Source organism: Cebidichthys violaceus, unplaced genomic scaffold (genome assembly GCF_023349555.1).
Source record: "Cebidichthys violaceus isolate CVI_PGR_0920_01 unplaced genomic scaffold, fCebVio1.0.p SCAF_13, whole genome shotgun sequence".
Taxonomy (NCBI): domain Eukaryota; kingdom Metazoa; phylum Chordata; class Actinopteri; order Perciformes; family Stichaeidae; genus Cebidichthys; species Cebidichthys violaceus.
Genome location: NW_027176296.1, coordinates 12,817,422 through 12,833,908, shown reverse-complemented (window position 1 = coordinate 12,833,908; position 16,487 = coordinate 12,817,422). Strand labels below are relative to the sequence as shown.

The following is a 16,487-nucleotide window of genomic DNA, read 5'->3' as shown; positions in this document are numbered from 1 at the left end:
CAGAAGAGAAAAAGTTGAGTTCGACTTCTGGTTTGTTTAAATAAAATCTACATCCAAGCGTCCGCCTGTGTCTCCGGCTGCTACATTGTCATGCCCATTTAAATGGAATGTCTTTTTTTCTGTAACAGAATACACTATCCTTTTTTAAGGCCGTTCCCTGTATTCCATTACTCCACAAGCCTGTTTACATGTAGCCCCTGTCACAGCTCCCACTGCGGATTCCCATCGGAAACATCTGATCATATTTTATTTTGAAAAACTCAGTTTTCTGATGGGCTCCCATTTTAATTTACTCTTGATGCAGACTCATCGCTTGCTCCATGTTCATGTTGTCTTGATAAGTTCACACAAACCCTATCATAACCCTAACCTTCTTCTTTCCCCGTGATTAAACAGTGAATCCATATCGTTAAGGAAGGAAATGGCCAATAGGAGAGAGGCTTTATATTAACACAGACCAACAGCTCCCTCTCAGACTACTCTCAGTTGTACGCTCACATAAATGTGTTTAGTTTGACCAGAGCACGACATGTTCATGACACGAATATGAGGTTTATGAATATAATATATTGTTTTTGTTTCTTTTTTTTAAATGGATGGGATTACCTGTAAAGTGCTGGTAGATCCCATCACCTCTTTGCTGCTGCCGGTGGTGTGGAATGACGTCATGGTGTCCTGTCTGTCTGGAGGCTTCACACACTCCTCTGACAAAACACAAAAGGCAGAGAATGCATGTCAGAAGAGGAAACCCCCTCCTGTATCTGATTCAAATGGACAAAACAGAAGGCACATGTCGCCACCCTGCCATTCTGGTAATGTCTCACACACACACACACACACACACACACACACACACACACACACACACACACACACACACACACACACACACACACACACACACACACACACACACAACTCCAGCTGAGATGACGTGCTGACCTTTGATAACAGGTAAGGAGAAAGGAGCGACGTGGCCGTCTCGCTCCCGCTCTAAGATGTGGTGCATGAAGGCGACGTGGTCGCCGTCGGCCAGCGGGACCTCTCTGTCGGTGAGCTCGTGCTCCAGGCTGCTGTGGAAGAGACTCAGCAGGAGCTCGTTGGGCAGACAGGGGGCGCTGTGAATCTGCTCCTCATTCTCCACTGCTACAGGCAAAAAGGAGGAGACACATATGTCACCTTATCGTTTCTAAAAAAAAGAGTAAATGGTAAAGTAATCCTTGACTTTATTTCTTTATTTCATTGTTAACTTATAAAGAAAAACTATGTATTTGATGATGGTTTTGTATTATTCTCAGTGTCGAGGTGAAGTGTGCAGACCAGATGAGTATCATACCTGTGCCGAATGTGAGGAAGAAGATCTCAACCTGCTGGCACTTTGGGAGCAGCTGAATGAGGTCAAACTGGAATGGAACCATGTGAATGCTGTCCTCAGAGGCCAGGGCTTCTCCTGCGCACACACACACACACACAGGAAACACATCCTTCAGTTTATGAAGGCTTTGCTATTCAGATAGAGCAATACACGGACTTAACATGACACAGAATGCACAATTAGACAGAGCCAGTAGCTGCAGGGGAGAGCCATAACACAAATATATTGGTACATTGGCAGAAACTTAACTCTCATTTTGAGTTTTCTCAAGGTTCTCTATACACTATTAGCTCACTAGTCAGCACTGTTGCCGCTCTTTGCACTGTTAGCGCTGTTAGATTCTGGCCAGCGGCTCAGCTGTCTCCATGTTGAGAGCCGTGTGGAGGCAACTGATATGCTCTACGTTTTTGTATTGAGCACCATTAAAAAATTGGTGTTAAAAAATGTTTTACCGGGGTTTCATTACCTCTCACATCCTTGAGACCAGCTGGCAGGGAACAGACCTGGTCCTTATTCTGACACAGTTGGCTCAAATGCTCAAAAGTCATCATGGTGGACATACAGGCCAGGTCCCTTGGAAAGATCTATAACAAAACAGCAGGTCACTATCAAACACAACCCAATAGGCCTTAAAATAATCGTACATACAGATAAGCTGTCAGTGAACTGAACTGAGAATTAGACCACCCCCCCTCCATGTCCCCCCCAGCTCTATTTCACAGTGTATGGATGGACTACGCACTGCTTGAGGGATCTCCTGGTACTTGAGGCCCTGGAAGTGGCGATGCTGGTCCATGCAGTTCATCACGATGCCGCTCTGCGGCTCCACCCAGCACTCCGTCACAAGGTTGAGCTCCGTGTCCACGTCTACGGCCTCCACCTCGGTGTCGTTGTCGTCATCAGTGGAGAAGCTGGAGGCCAATGAAAGACAACGGACAGAGGTCTGACAAATGTACTTGGTGCCAGTATTCATGAAGGAGGAGCAAGTATTTAGACCATACCCAAGTTTAAAACCACAATGTGTAGCAGTGTTGAGGGTCTTGAGACCAAGTCAAGACTAGACCAGTGTGAGTCCCACACTGCACGACACACTTAAGATAAATTGTGGAACATGCAAACCACAGACAATCTTCAGATTGATCTGAAACATCAACAGTTGCATAAAAACACCTGGAGATTCCCCTTCATTCAATGCAATACACAGTAATAGTTTCACATATGGTGCACCAGTTTTCACCAAGATTTTACAACTGGTGGTGTTCAGAGTGGCTCTTTCTCCATCTATGGAGGATTGTGAGTATGTAATTGGCCGCTGCAGAAGCCCTCAGAGTTCCATCCTAATTCATTAAAATAACGAGTTGTGTGAAGGTGGTTACTGCCAGTCTCACCTGTCCTTAGTAGATGTAGAGTGAGGCGGAAACAGGATGTACTGAACGATACAAGAGTGGCTCTCTCTGTCCGTGTCCCCCGACACGCCCTGAAAATGAGTAAGTAGACCAGCAGTAATACCAAACGTAACTGTACATGAACATTCCAGCACTGAAGATGAAGGTGCATTTAGTGCCGCCTCACCTTCATCGGCAGCTCGATCACCATGTTAATGATGCCCTCTCCGCTGGCGGCAAAGTGAAAGCCTTCTGAAATGCGGATCCTTCACGGATACAAAGAAACATTTTCAGGCGACGCGCTCCACAAAGCTGCTTATCTCCCATTAAACCAGCACAGCTGCTATGTCTTTAAGCATTTAGGAGTCAAATAGCATTGAAACAGCGATAATTCATTGTGATTAGCTGCAGTGATGAAATAAGAAACCTCAGGTCACATTTGCCACCAAACAAATGTTGCTTCCTGGAATTGTTTTGCTCATCTTTTTGAGCAAAATAATTTAAACATTCCTTTAAAACGATTTAAAGAAATGGCAGAAAAAGTCAAACTTGTTTTCTGAACAAAAACTCCAACAACAAAACACAAATGAAGTGAACTCACTCGGAGAGCATGGACAGGATGTGAGCGACCGCCTGCATGGCCACGGCCGGTCCTTGGCTGCTCTGCACGGCCCACACCCAGCGCTGGTGCAGGAAGTACCGGGACAGAGAGGCCAGGGTGGAGGAGGCCATCCGGTTGGCCGCCATGCTGAGGGGGACGGAGCTGTTGGAGGGCTGAGGGAAGTTCTCCATGTTGAAAATGAAAGGAGTCCTGAAATCCAGCGGCAGCTTCTCGTACCTGCAAAGCATCCGGGGTTCATTTCTTTAAAATATGTCCACTTTTCATTTAGGCATTCTGACACTGCAAGCGAATGCCCTGCTGTCATATGCACTGACCTTATGAGCAGCTTCTCCAGAGGCTTGTTGAGCACCACCACACAGGGCCTGTCTGACAGCGCCGGTTTGGGGGCGGGGATGGAGGGAGACTTGGACGGCGACGGATGACCCACAACCTTCCTCTTGGTCTTGGGGGTCGCCTCTTTGTTCTGAACGCGTTGAGGGAAGCGAAGTTTGAGGATCTGATCTCGCAGCTCGTCAACAATCTGATGGAGAGCACAAACGTCAGGACAGGTTAGCTCAGAAAACATACAGCAACCCGTTTTTCCACAGTCTGTACAGATGTGGCCGGCGCCACCTTACTGATTGATTGGGTGCCTAATTATTGTACCAGCCGGATGAAAGAAAAGCTGGAAGTCAAATGTCCGGGACACTGCTTTATTAAGTGTTTTTAATCTGCGGGTCTGTTTGAACCTCTGCAGGTTAAAAACCTCCTGAACGATGAACACTCATCTAACCGGAAGATGCTGACTGAGATGACGACAACAACTCCCATGATCCCATGCTAACATCACAACGTCACCATGCTCCGTCTTTTGTTATTGTTTAGATTGAGAGACAGAAAATGACACATTGTGTGTTTAGCTTCAGTAATAACTGCTGAGTTTTCACTCTAAGAAACAGTAGACAAACAAATCCAAACTGCATCTCCTCTAACCAATGGTCCTCATCTGCTGAAGACTGTGAAAAAGCTAAATCCCTTGAGTTAAGATCGTTGCATCAAATGTACTGTAGTTACTCCAATTATCTATACATGGATGTCTACTGCTGTATTATTTTCTGCACTCATCTTTAAAGCTACATTTCCAAAAAATATCGACTAAATAAGACAATATTCTGCTAAATACAAACAGAATCAATGCAATCCAACACAAACTACAACATAACCACAGGCTGGAACATTGTCATCTTCACAAAGGCGGAGTCATTGGTTTGGAAGTGTCCCTGGGACTGTAATAACCTTCTGCATGTACCTTGTTTCTGACATGAGCTGGTGTACCAATGGGGAAGCCCAGACGCAGAACCATGCAGGGCGTCTTGGAGATGAGGCGGACCAGGTAGAAGGAGGTGGGAGGCTGGTCCGACGAACTGTGGAGACACAAATCACTTAAACCTTGTTATATCAAGAACCAAATTATTTTGAACAGATAGGATTTATATGGTATTTTAAAAGCCTAAAGAGATTAGTATTTGACTAATCTTATCCATTTAATCATTTTGTTACCCCCCTCATATAGATTTTGAGATCCTTTGGGGGGTCCCGACCTCTTGATTGGGAACCACTAGCGTAAAACAAAATGTAATTGTTTATCAATGAAGTAAGTAAATGGGGGGGGCGTTTAACAGCAAAACTATATGAAAACATCTTTACAAACGCGTGCGGTATAATCCCAGTCCTATTCATCCAGTCGTAGGCTCACTACTTCCCAAACACATGCATCTTCACTAAATCCTTATTATACAAAACACTCCGGCTTTACCAGCATGCACTGCTTTTCTCTTCTTTTTTTTTTATTCTTTGTTCACAATAAAAAGTATTCTTAAAGAATTCAAGGTAACAAGATAAGTAACCGATATACATTCAGGTGGTAGAGTATTCCTGTGAAGGCTGCGTTTTACCCTGCTGAGAACACAGTTATGCGGGAAATATTTCCAGTTGAGGAGGATTTACTTTGAGAAAACTGAAGATGCTAAATACTGGCAGAAATATCAGCTTCCACCAGCTCCGATCCAAAAACATCCTCTTTGTGTCAGTATCCAGCACATAAAACAACAAAGGTTTCCTCCAGCTCTTGACCCCATGTGGTATTCACCTGTATATGAGTTTGACATAGGAGTATCCCTCCACCAGCACGAAGCTGCTCCAGTCCCTCAGCAGGGATGTGAGGGCAGAGTGGGAGATACGACACTGAATGGTGCTGTAGCGTCCATTGTTTCCAGCTGTGTGCAGGTGTTTGGGGACAGGCCTGGAGGGACAGAATGATGAACGTAATGATGAACGTAATGAGGGACGGACAGACCAGGATGGACAGAGCCATAATAAATATGGCAGATATTAAGGCGAAACGCAGAGTTTTCTCACATGTCATGTTCAAGGAGGATGGTGATGCGATGCATGTGCAGCCATCTCTGCCAGAAGTTGGCATCCATGGAGAGGATGGGCTTCCAATAGGAAGCAAACTGGGACTGAGAGGAGTCTTTGGATCCACTGTGCTGCAGGGACAAGACCTGGACGAAGAGGAGACCATTCAGCCGAAGGAGGCAGGCAACAGAAGAAAGGCTGAGAGGATGCATTGGTTACCTTGACTTACTCAACACTGTCTTTGAATCTCAGCTCAACAGACCATTTCTTTGGTAGACTATGAACTATTTTGCACTGCAGCGCCGAGCTATAGTGTGTAGAATCATATACTTTGGTGGTTGTACCAAACTTTGGACACAGCAATTTATATTGCTTTATCCAAAATTAGCGCGTAAATGCAGGTTTTTGGGTGTTTGCCTGCATACATCACTGCTTGCTTTTGAGTTTGAATGAAGTGTGTTTAACGACGCCTTACAGCCTATTGGTGTCTAGATGGGGAGTTAGACAATTGTGGGTTGTATTCATTCAATCACACAATTGTCTCACAGTGGTGGTCGTTGCAGACACACCTAGCGGAGATCTACACTCTACTGAGTGCAACTTTCTAGTATTTATTATACATTTACTTGACACGTGACACAGCATCGCACTGTAAAAGGGAACGCAAAAATGAACGGCTGATCGGAGCTGAAGCTTGACTACTGCAGTTATTTGTCCTGGGAATGAATGAGGATTGCTACCTTCCTCTTGAGGAAAAATGTAGAAGTTAGTGGGTGTTAGCGGGTATTTTGCCCAGTGGGAACGGGATTATAGTGGCTTTAATGGAAGACAATACAAAAGATATTTTTTTCATAAAAAAGCTCACAAAAGCAAGCTATAGATTTAGTTAAATCTGCACTTAGGAGTTCTATTAGACCAGACTGTCTAGGTGTTCTCAACATGGTTAGGAATGATCTATGGAGGTCTGCATAGTACCGGAGTAGTGGAGCCGGGGGGGATGTAGAACAACGGAACTCCGTTTTTGGTGCTCTCAGGAATCATGTAGTTCTCAGGTATTGAATTAAAGGATTGGAGGTGCACCAACATCTGATCAGTCTGGTTGATGCTGGAAGAACACAGAGCAACAGATTATATATAGTATTATTTAATGTTGGACACTAGGGTGTCCTTCGGACAGGTGTACCTCTGCAGTGTGTTCCAGAAGCGCCGGATGACAGATGTGCGGTACGGGCTGGTGATGGGTTTCCTCTGGGTGCAGCTGATGTCATGCAGGATGTCGTAGCTCCCCTCCATCGTCACCTCCACCCTGGTGGTTCTCTTGGCGGGGTCCAGCGGCCAGGAGGCGGCTGCCAGGTACTCGATGTGCATGTTGTGTTTCCATAACAGCACCAGCTTGACCTCCAGCTGAGTCCCACCTAAAGAAAACAGGACTCGGGTCTATCGGTGCTCTATCTTGATGAGCTACCTTTCAGATATCTGAGACTTATGTGAAAGAGAGGCGCTTTACCTTTAGTCAGGCTGATCTCTCTGATGGTGTAGCCCTCCCTCAGTCGCACAGACACCACGCTGATGAGATGAGCATGGACTTCCTTCTCTGTGTGCTTCTTCCTCCTCATGACCAGGGCTGGGTTACCGCTGGCTGACACCAGGTGCTCATTGAACAGTTTGTGCTGGGAAACTACAAAACAGGGAAGTAGTTGGTATGTAGGCTCATTTATTTTCATCATCATAGCCATCATAATCATCATCGTCAATAGCAATACGCCTATGTTGTATTACATTTTATCTCGGAAATAATGTCAGTGGAGCCCACCAGAAAACTACCATAGAGTAGAAAAAAGAAAGAAATTAATTTAAAATAGAGTAAAATAGACTCCATTAATGGCCGTAAAGTTCTATATTCTTCCTTCAATTCATCGAGATAGGTCACACCTAAAATAAAAAAACACACTAGAATTATCACCAAAATTATCAAAATTAGCATATGAATTCTTGACTTACTAATCATTAATGGCTATTGTAATTAATGTGAACCTAGGAAACAGGTACCAGAATGTTTAAATTAATAAATGCTGCCTGTGTTTTTAGTCTTAGATCTTTTAACTCTTTCAAAGTGTGTTTTCAGTTCATGAAAGTTAACTGAAACATTTTGGTTGCCTAAAAATGACTTGTTCAGCATGCAGTTATACTACCAAAAACAAAAAGATGGAGATGGCAAAACACCAAGATGGAGAAGGCCAGAAACCAAGATGGAGACAGACAAAAACCAAAATGGAGACGGACCAACACCAAAAGATGGAGACAATCAGAAAACAAGTTGGAGACAGCCAACAAGCCAATCTCAAGGCTTCAAAACTGAACGTTCGTGGTGACTACATCCACTTCTTATATACAGTCTATGTTTTGGGGACCGGGGAAGGAACTGAATAGCCCTTATGTTGAGCCCTTCTACCCCTCGACGGGGGCGTAACACCTACACACAGACTCAATTTCAAGACTTCATAGTATGCATAGCTGTCTCACCACAGAAGTACTCGGAGTTCATGGACTCGGAGGTGTTGAGGAAGGAGTAGGTTAAGAAGGCCTTGTGGTAGGTGTTCATCTCCTGGCTGTTCTGATCCACGTCAGGACAGCTGGGCAGGTATGAGCCAAAGGTGGCTAATGAGATGAACTTCATCAGCTCTACGTTGGGGATGTAGCCAAAGCTGCAGTCGTAAGAGTACGCACCGCCAACCTGGAGACGGATGAAGTCAAAGAAGAGCAGTCAGAGGCTTCAGTACAATGTCTCCTCCATCCACGATCAAGACTCCACTGTGGAGTCACTACGTCGACATGCAAAACACTGACAACACTGTCTCGAAAGAAGAAGCTAGACAAGTGACAAACGTGGACATGTTGTGGTCTTTACCTGCACAAAGGAGCAGGCAATGGTTCCACTCCTGAGCTGGTTCAGCAGGGTTTCACACACGGCCACATCAGGAACACTCGTCACTCCATCTGTGATTATGATGATACCTGGAACAGACACAAGTTCAAAAAGTAATTCTTATTGTGAAGCGCGATGAAGTCACATGAGGTGCTTTAAAGTGTAAAAGATGACTTCCAGTGTGGCGTTTCACAACAGGTATGATCCCTTCAGAAGTGCCAGATGGAAATTTCATGCAAAAATATTTTGGCTTTATGATATAGTGGGCCTGAAAGCTCAAGCCACTGCAACTTCAGAAAAGACAAATGAAGAAAACAGTTTGACAAGTGCAGCAATCCGAAAAGAAATGCTGCAAAAGGGGAAAAAACACAACCACATACAGACACATGCACGCTGCAAAAAAAAACAGAACACAACTAAATACAGAAATGCTGCAAGTCACACAACAACAAAAAATGGTTACATAACTAAAAATAATGAACCCACCCAGTTTGTGGTTAGTTCCTAAAGTTGACCATCCAGTTCCAAAATGAGGTAATGATTTCATGATCCAGATGTCATTGCAGATATTTGCTACTCTAGCCTATCATTAGCTTTTTGTATTCTGTGTGACTTGCAGCGTATCTGTATTTGGTCGTGTTTTCTCACTTTTAGCATTTCTTTCGAAATGCTGAAATTGTCTAGTCAAATTATTAATGCAAGTCTTTTCTTCATTTGCTTGTGTTTTCTTAAGCTGCCGTGCGTTGAGCTCTCAGACTGCCGTCACCAAAACATGACACTCTCCGGACCTTAATATGGATTTGTGTGGGAATTACAAACAGGGAATTGAACATGGATGTACCGTGTCCCCACTTCTGTGAGTGGGCTTGACTACATGCCTAATTCAATTCAATTCAAATTATTTTGTATAGCCCAAAATCACAAATCTGCCTCAGAGGGTTTTACAGTCTGTACACACACGACATCCTCTGTCCCCGGAACAAGAAAAACCCTTTAACGGGGAGAAACTGCCTAACTGTTAGTCCAAAGACGCTCAGGAAACAAAGTGCAGGCAGAAACAACCTCAGAACCCCATAATGTCAGAGCAACACTCTGAAAGCACAATCAATGACTTTATTGTCCCCAAGGGGGGTTTTGTTTCTCTTGCATTGGGTTCTTGTAGCTTCCTACCTCTCTTGCACAAGTCTTTGTTTACTTTAGATTTGTGTATATTTGAGTATACTGTATGTAGGTAAGTGTGTGTTGGTATATATATATATGCATCTTTGTGTAAATATACATTTTATAATAATTGTGTTGCTGTTAGTGATGCAGGAGTTGCCCAGTCAAAGGCCTGGTTCTTAGAGGGGTTTGGACTCCTTCAAAGTGCTTCTAAAAAACAACTCAGCAACTCAACAAGGGAGGAACCCCAAACCCCGAAGACCACCCCTTGATTGAGAAATGATAACTTTGGGTTCTAAAGGACAAAAGTACCTGCGCTGGAGTTTGGGGGCAGCAGCTGAAGGGCCAGGATGCCCTGGCGCACCATGCTGACCAGACCCATATCAGCTGACACCATTGAAATGCCTTGCTTCCTGTGGGGCTGCTCATCCGGGATGTTGCTATGGAGACTGGAGCTCTGGACTGGCTCCACAGACTGAAAGGCACAGGAAAAAAAATACATTGATATATATCTTCATCAACACTGGAGAACAACAAAAAGACAGGATTTGATGTTAGACTCCTGACACCAACCAGTAAAACTACTGACATGGGGCATGAAGAGGGAGGCAGTCTGTAAATGGTAACTGACCCCACCCCCTTGTCAAGGGTACCAATAAAAACAAAAGCACAGACACAAAGTCACATCAATCAGGGCACAACAATAAGGGTTGCCAGGTTGAGAAAATGGCAACTAATTCTTGTATCCTGGCATCTTTGAGCTGGATGGGAAATTATACAGCAAAGCATGTACGACACACACATGACATGTATACGAATAACACACATATATGTATAACAGTAGCTTAATTACTCAAAATATAAGGTGACAAAAAATTGCGAACACATTTTCCATTTCAGCAACCAAAAGTTATGCACGGCGTGGCAACCCTTTTTAAAAGTTCCTGTTGAGTCCAGTAAATAGTTGAAAACGATGTAGGTGGCATTTTTACTCACTTTATGCCACTGTTGTGAGTGTTGGCACACCCACGGTAAACAGTGACAACAGGCAAAGACAATGGGTAACTGTTTGCATATCACTACTGCTTTTCTTAATTAAGATGATGGCGATGAGGCACAGGCGGAACATAATTAGGACTGCCCTCTAAACCATGACTTGAATTATCAGTGGACGAGTCCACAAGGCAACCCAAATCCGGTTCAACTCAGGGAATTCTTGATCCTGGAATGTCAGGCTTTATAACAGTTGTTTTCAAGTGTTTCTTGAGCTGTGACGCATCAAGACATCAGGATATGAGACAGGCGACACCAGTCACCAGCCAGCTAATCAGAGTTTATAGAAGTATAGGTTTGCCTCTGGGGTTATGGTGAGGTCACCTCCAATCAGTGTACAGAACAGTGCGTCGGTATGAATCAGACCCACAACACCTCCAGAAGGCTCCAACCTAGAGACTAAAAGATCCAGTAGATGTATCCCTCAGACACGTTCCTTCTACCTAAAGGCACCTTGTTATTTCTAAACTCTCTATAAACGACAAAACATTAAAGGATAAGACGGGCATTATTCTGTATTTTTCTGAATGTCAACAAATCTCCAAAAGGGAACCAACAATGAGCTTTATAACAGTCAGTCTCTTAATACCTTCTGACTTCCCTGCTCTGTCTGTGCTCTCTGCTCCAATCCCATTGAAGATTTGTGTCTTTAGAAACACATCATAAAAACCATTTATATGAAAAATAAAAAAAGGCTAAATGATTTCCTAAATTTTTTCTTTACAGTATATTAAAATGACATCTGAAATATATATCATATACATATATATTTTTTTTTTTACTTAAAACGGGAGGATATAGTGCATTTGTTGGGCAGATTAATCCACATTTCTCTAGTGAGCATTTGTGGCAGCAGAACAGTGTTTGTAGGATTGAGTCACCATAAACACATAAAATACCACCAGTCCTATGCAATAAGAGTTTAGATACATTCACAATATTGATAAGAAAGGATCCATATGAAAGTATTTGTATTGCTTTTGATGAAGGAGACAAACTTTGTTGAAATGAGATCTGTTGTTTCCTCGTCAACATCTTAAAATACAATTTAAATACTGCTGGTGAGCACTCGCCTGTTCATGCTGCTGATGGAGGACTTCTGCGATGTTGCTCTCCACTGCTCTGAGCTGCTGGTAGATGTGATGCAGGAACTCAACCAGGTCCGTTCTATCAAGCTGACAGCCCTGAACCAGAACCTGCAGGGGGAACCAAGGCTGTCAAAAGGACTGCAACAACATCTGGGTCGCTAACAGCATAGTGGTCACTTATCATTGCCTTCAAATTCCTGACTGAATCCATTTAGTTTCAGCATTCCACTTTGGACGAAACTGAACTTGCAAGTACCGACAGCTTAAAAAGATTTGTAGGTGGCTGAGGACTGTATCTAAGATTAACTTCATGTTAATCTTAAATCATTCATTCAAAGGCTCATGTACATCTGGATACAAACATGTGTACATAAAACACCAGTGAATAAAAACAGGATGACCCGCGAACTACTCTAATGACCTGATGGGACGTGAGGCCAATGATTGACGAATACGCCAAGATGGTGACGAAGATCTTCGGCTTGAACGGTTGATCGGTTCCAGGGACTTTGAAGGGTTGAGCCAGACCAGTCAGACACCTGGACAGGGCATGGAACACCTCGTCGAAGATCATCTCTCCGGTGCTGTCATCCTGCAGAAAGCCAAACAAAACACACCTCAAATACACAACTCGTTCCTGCTATCAGCACTGCAGTCTCATATGAGTGGGTCAAACATAATGCACATTCAGCAGATCCAGGTAATATCTGTCTGCAGTATGAAAGGGCTGCAAGTGTCTTGTGTTTGCAACTAGAGTTGGAGTACCTAGAGGGTTTACAAAACCACCTAAATCTAATCGGTTCAATCTTCATTCCAAGTGAACGTTTGTGAAAATTTGAAGAAATGTCCCCCGTACAGACCACCAGAAAACATGATGCCTCAGTGCACGGCTGTCTCCAGTGCGGAGGCATAAACATACTACTTCAGTCCTCGCCGTCATGTGGCCTCATAGATACAATGCTGGGGAGTTTTAGAGGAGCTACCCCGTCCTGAGTCACTCCGACGTGCAGCGACAGCAGCGCTTTGACTTACTCCACGTAGTAACTGCGACCATATAATGTGTCCACGAAGACTGTGATACCAATGTCATGTGACTCACATAGTGATGCTACCTCTGAACAGACGTAGCAAATAACAAAAGGGACGCGAAAAGAGGCGGGACTTAGGAAGGGCAAATTTCCGGGGAACCCCGAGCCATTACATCCCATCCTGTTGGGATCACGAAGGTCTGACAGGATGAGCTGCAAGTTGAAGACCTAAGCCTTAAATTATCTTTACCATAATATTCAAACTAGAACTGTACTATCATAAGTCGAGCACAGGATGGCAATTACTGACCAGCATCTGGTGTCTCTTAAGATTTCACTGCACTTTGTATACACAAGTATTACAACTGACAATTGTTTTTTTGTGGCATGACCAATCCCATCCAAACGTTGAAGTGCCAGCAGGTGTTAGATATTTTTGTAAGTAGCACATTAAAGATACAATAAAAAGAGATATGTTTTCCACCATGAAGAATTTATAGAGCAAAATACAATAATGGATTCATATATTTGTGGTTTGGAGAGGAACACTCCAACCACTTTTCCATCTCATTTATGACAACCTCGTTCATTCAGGGAACAAGTTAGCTACCAGCCACTAGACCGTGTTTAAGTCTTACCACTATCCCTGTGGAGGGGCTGAGGTCCAGCTCGATGATGAAGCGGTACCTCCGGGCCAGGAAGGTGGCTCGGGTGGACGGCACCAACATGTAGGGGTACATGGTGGGGGAGAAATCCGTCTGCCATCCTTTAGGCAAGATGCTCAGCAAGTCCAATTCGTTCTCCGAGTTCAGCTGTAAATGAAGCGAGAGTCAATGATACACATAATATATTCGCACTTATATACACTGCACTAACAGTGCTATTGGTATGGCATTGGTGTTTAACCAGCATAGCACACACAAAAGTTATGTGCCAGTGGCATATGCCAATCCTTACTGGCATGTGTCACTGTGCAACTAGTACCTTATGCCATAGCATTATACTGGAAGATAAGCAGAGTAGCAGTGTATCTGTAATGCACTGCAAACAGAGTTAAGTACACAGAACTAAGTTTGTATAAACTGCCAAACTGATACACTGAGGATACAGGCGATAAGACAGTATGCCGTTATGTTGTGTTTGCAGCGATCATTCTGTCCAAATGTCCATTTTCAGCAATGAAGTTGCACAAAGTCTTCCAAGTAAAGGCATCAGTTCTGGAAAGGCTTTGCAGTTTTTCTTCTGCGCAGCACAACCATCTGAGAAGAAGAACGCTCATAATAATGACTCTGCATTTTGGGGATGAAGTCGTGCTGATGTGGGCGATGTGCTCCTGTCGGTGGAGCCGTACACAGCGACAGGCAGAACATGCCGTCTGACTCCAAATGAGATGAGCAAAGGATCTTCAGCGACCAGTGGCTTCAAAATAATAAACAAAATAGCAATTCATATATGACAACTTGAAATACAGCAAATTAGTGCTGAATGCAAGAGAATGTCGTCAATAACAATTTGACGACAGCAGCTGTTTGCACCTGGAAACATGTCACGATTATAAGACAAACGGTGAAGGGAAGAAAGATGGATCATCTTAAATAACTCCAACAACGAATAAAAAAGGAGCAGTTACATTTGTAGAGTCCTGCTGTGGTTTGACATTATTCCAGCTTTGTGTAATTTTTATCTGTTACAGGTGACGAAAGAAAACCTCCGCAAAGGATACACCTCCTGTCTCCTGAATAGTGCTCTTGGTTAATCAAACCACATTCTACTCTCTCATCAGCCGTGCTACATAACAGCAGCAGCATACTAATGGTTGCATTCATCACTTCCAACAAGAGCGGCAAACCATTATCCTCTTTTCAAACTCTGTGCTATTGGGCCTCCATGAGGACAGGAAGAGGACGTAAGGGGCAGCGTTAACTCACCAGTTCAGGCTTTGATGCTGGCCAGATGACCTGGTTGAGTTTACCAAGGAACCACGCCAGACGCACATTCCTAGAGATCCGATACTCCTCCTTCATCAGCAGGTAGATCCGGTCAGCCTCCTCCACCTTCCCATGAGAGACATACAGTACATGTTCAGAGTTCTTTGTTGCTCACTGATCTGAATTGCCAAGTGGCTTGATCATGGCTGAAACATACAGCGCTTGGCTTAGCCTCAAAATTATTTTAACACCAAATTTAATTTTAAAATGTGGCAGTTCAAAGTCCATCACGTTTCCTTGCTTGCAAAGTTAAACAGCTGCAAAATTCTGATTGAAGACCTTTGATGGATGTTAGTGTTCACAGTATAGCTACCCCAAAGCCACGACTAGCTTCTTCTTCAATCAAATGTCTGCTTTTGTTAATAGTCTTCCTGTTATAGACGCTAACCCCATAAATTCCACATAGACACTAGCATGAAGTGTGTAGCATTTCAACAAATATAATGCATTTTAACGGGTTACTTGCACCGATGTTGACCAATAACGTTAGATCTAGCTAATTTACAGAACGTCTAATGTAATGTAATAATTATAATACATGTTTACCTTACCACAAAGCAACACTAACCACTCTTATTGACTCAGATAACTTGGTGCTGGGTGAAAACCGTATTTACCTAAAGCACTGTATGACCTAAGCTCTGTGCTAACGGGCCAGAAACACAGGGAAACATCTCAACTGTAATGTCACGAGAGACCTAACGTGGCTCGTGTCAACTTGTTATTGCTAGCTACTTAGCTAACGTACAGCTAGCACAAGTCTCTATTCGCCCGGAGGTGTTAGCAAAGCTTTGTTTTGCTGGAGACTATTCTATTTTTAAGCGTCACTTCAAACGGGACTTTGTCGAGTTCTAACTGTTAGGACGAACACGCAAATAGAAAATGTGCGCTTATTTTCTTAACTAAATGCAACCCCTGTGCTTTTTACCGCAGAATACAGGTACTGTTACCTCGTTGTCCTGTCTCTCTGCCATGCCGTGTATAGCATATGGACAGCGGGGACGTTAGCGAGCCTCAGCTGACGAACCTTCACTTTGGTTTGGGAGAAATAATACGTCCCAATACTTGTTTATCATCGGTCTTGTCAGGTGTTCGCATGGGTGTTCGTGGAGAAGTGTCAGCTCGATAGGGTGACAGGGCTTACATTATCCGGTCCAATCTTTCAAAATAAAACGTACTACACGAATATGGAAACATGGATATTCTAGTGATATAGTGTCTTCTGTTAATGCACTCCTACATTGTATTTATGTAGCATATACCTGGCATATGTAAGAAATTAATTTAGTCATTTAATTATGAGCAATCAGTAATATTATCCAAGATATTTTTTCAGAGCGCGTACATTTGACCTTATCATATATTTTTCAATTGGTTTGATATGACAAGAGGTCATTTTTACAGAGGATATTTTGTCATTGTCATCAATAGAAAAAGAACAGTTACTCTATACTTTATATATGT

General features: G+C 43.4%; 1 protein-coding gene across 1 annotated transcript in view; it reads right to left on the bottom strand.

Annotated features, from left to right (window-relative positions):
- Window positions 1-16,108, bottom strand: part of szt2 (SZT2 subunit of KICSTOR complex) — a 92,983-nt gene extending 76,875 nt beyond the window's left edge. Inside the window, exons 1-23 of the mRNA XM_068707778.1 lie at window positions 15,974-16,108; window positions 14,964-15,089; window positions 13,674-13,847; window positions 12,429-12,599; window positions 11,993-12,115; window positions 10,179-10,341; window positions 8,688-8,794; window positions 8,303-8,513; window positions 7,287-7,457; window positions 6,963-7,194; window positions 6,755-6,884; window positions 5,780-5,925; window positions 5,511-5,663; window positions 4,671-4,785; window positions 3,697-3,902; window positions 3,362-3,598; window positions 2,948-3,026; window positions 2,764-2,852; window positions 2,118-2,286; window positions 1,842-1,959; window positions 1,337-1,450; window positions 943-1,146; window positions 607-704 (exon numbers count right to left, since the gene is read on the bottom strand). Of these exons, the coding sequence (XP_068563879.1) occupies window positions 607-704; window positions 943-1,146; window positions 1,337-1,450; window positions 1,842-1,959; window positions 2,118-2,286; window positions 2,764-2,852; window positions 2,948-3,026; window positions 3,362-3,598; window positions 3,697-3,902; window positions 4,671-4,785; window positions 5,511-5,663; window positions 5,780-5,925; window positions 6,755-6,884; window positions 6,963-7,194; window positions 7,287-7,457; window positions 8,303-8,513; window positions 8,688-8,794; window positions 10,179-10,341; window positions 11,993-12,115; window positions 12,429-12,599; window positions 13,674-13,847; window positions 14,964-15,089; window positions 15,974-15,997 (3,360 nt within the window). The 5' untranslated portion in view covers window positions 15,998-16,108. The remainder of the gene's footprint in view (window positions 1-606; window positions 705-942; window positions 1,147-1,336; window positions 1,451-1,841; window positions 1,960-2,117; window positions 2,287-2,763; window positions 2,853-2,947; window positions 3,027-3,361; window positions 3,599-3,696; window positions 3,903-4,670; window positions 4,786-5,510; window positions 5,664-5,779; window positions 5,926-6,754; window positions 6,885-6,962; window positions 7,195-7,286; window positions 7,458-8,302; window positions 8,514-8,687; window positions 8,795-10,178; window positions 10,342-11,992; window positions 12,116-12,428; window positions 12,600-13,673; window positions 13,848-14,963; window positions 15,090-15,973) is intronic.
- Between the last annotated feature and the right edge of the window lie 379 nt (window positions 16,109-16,487).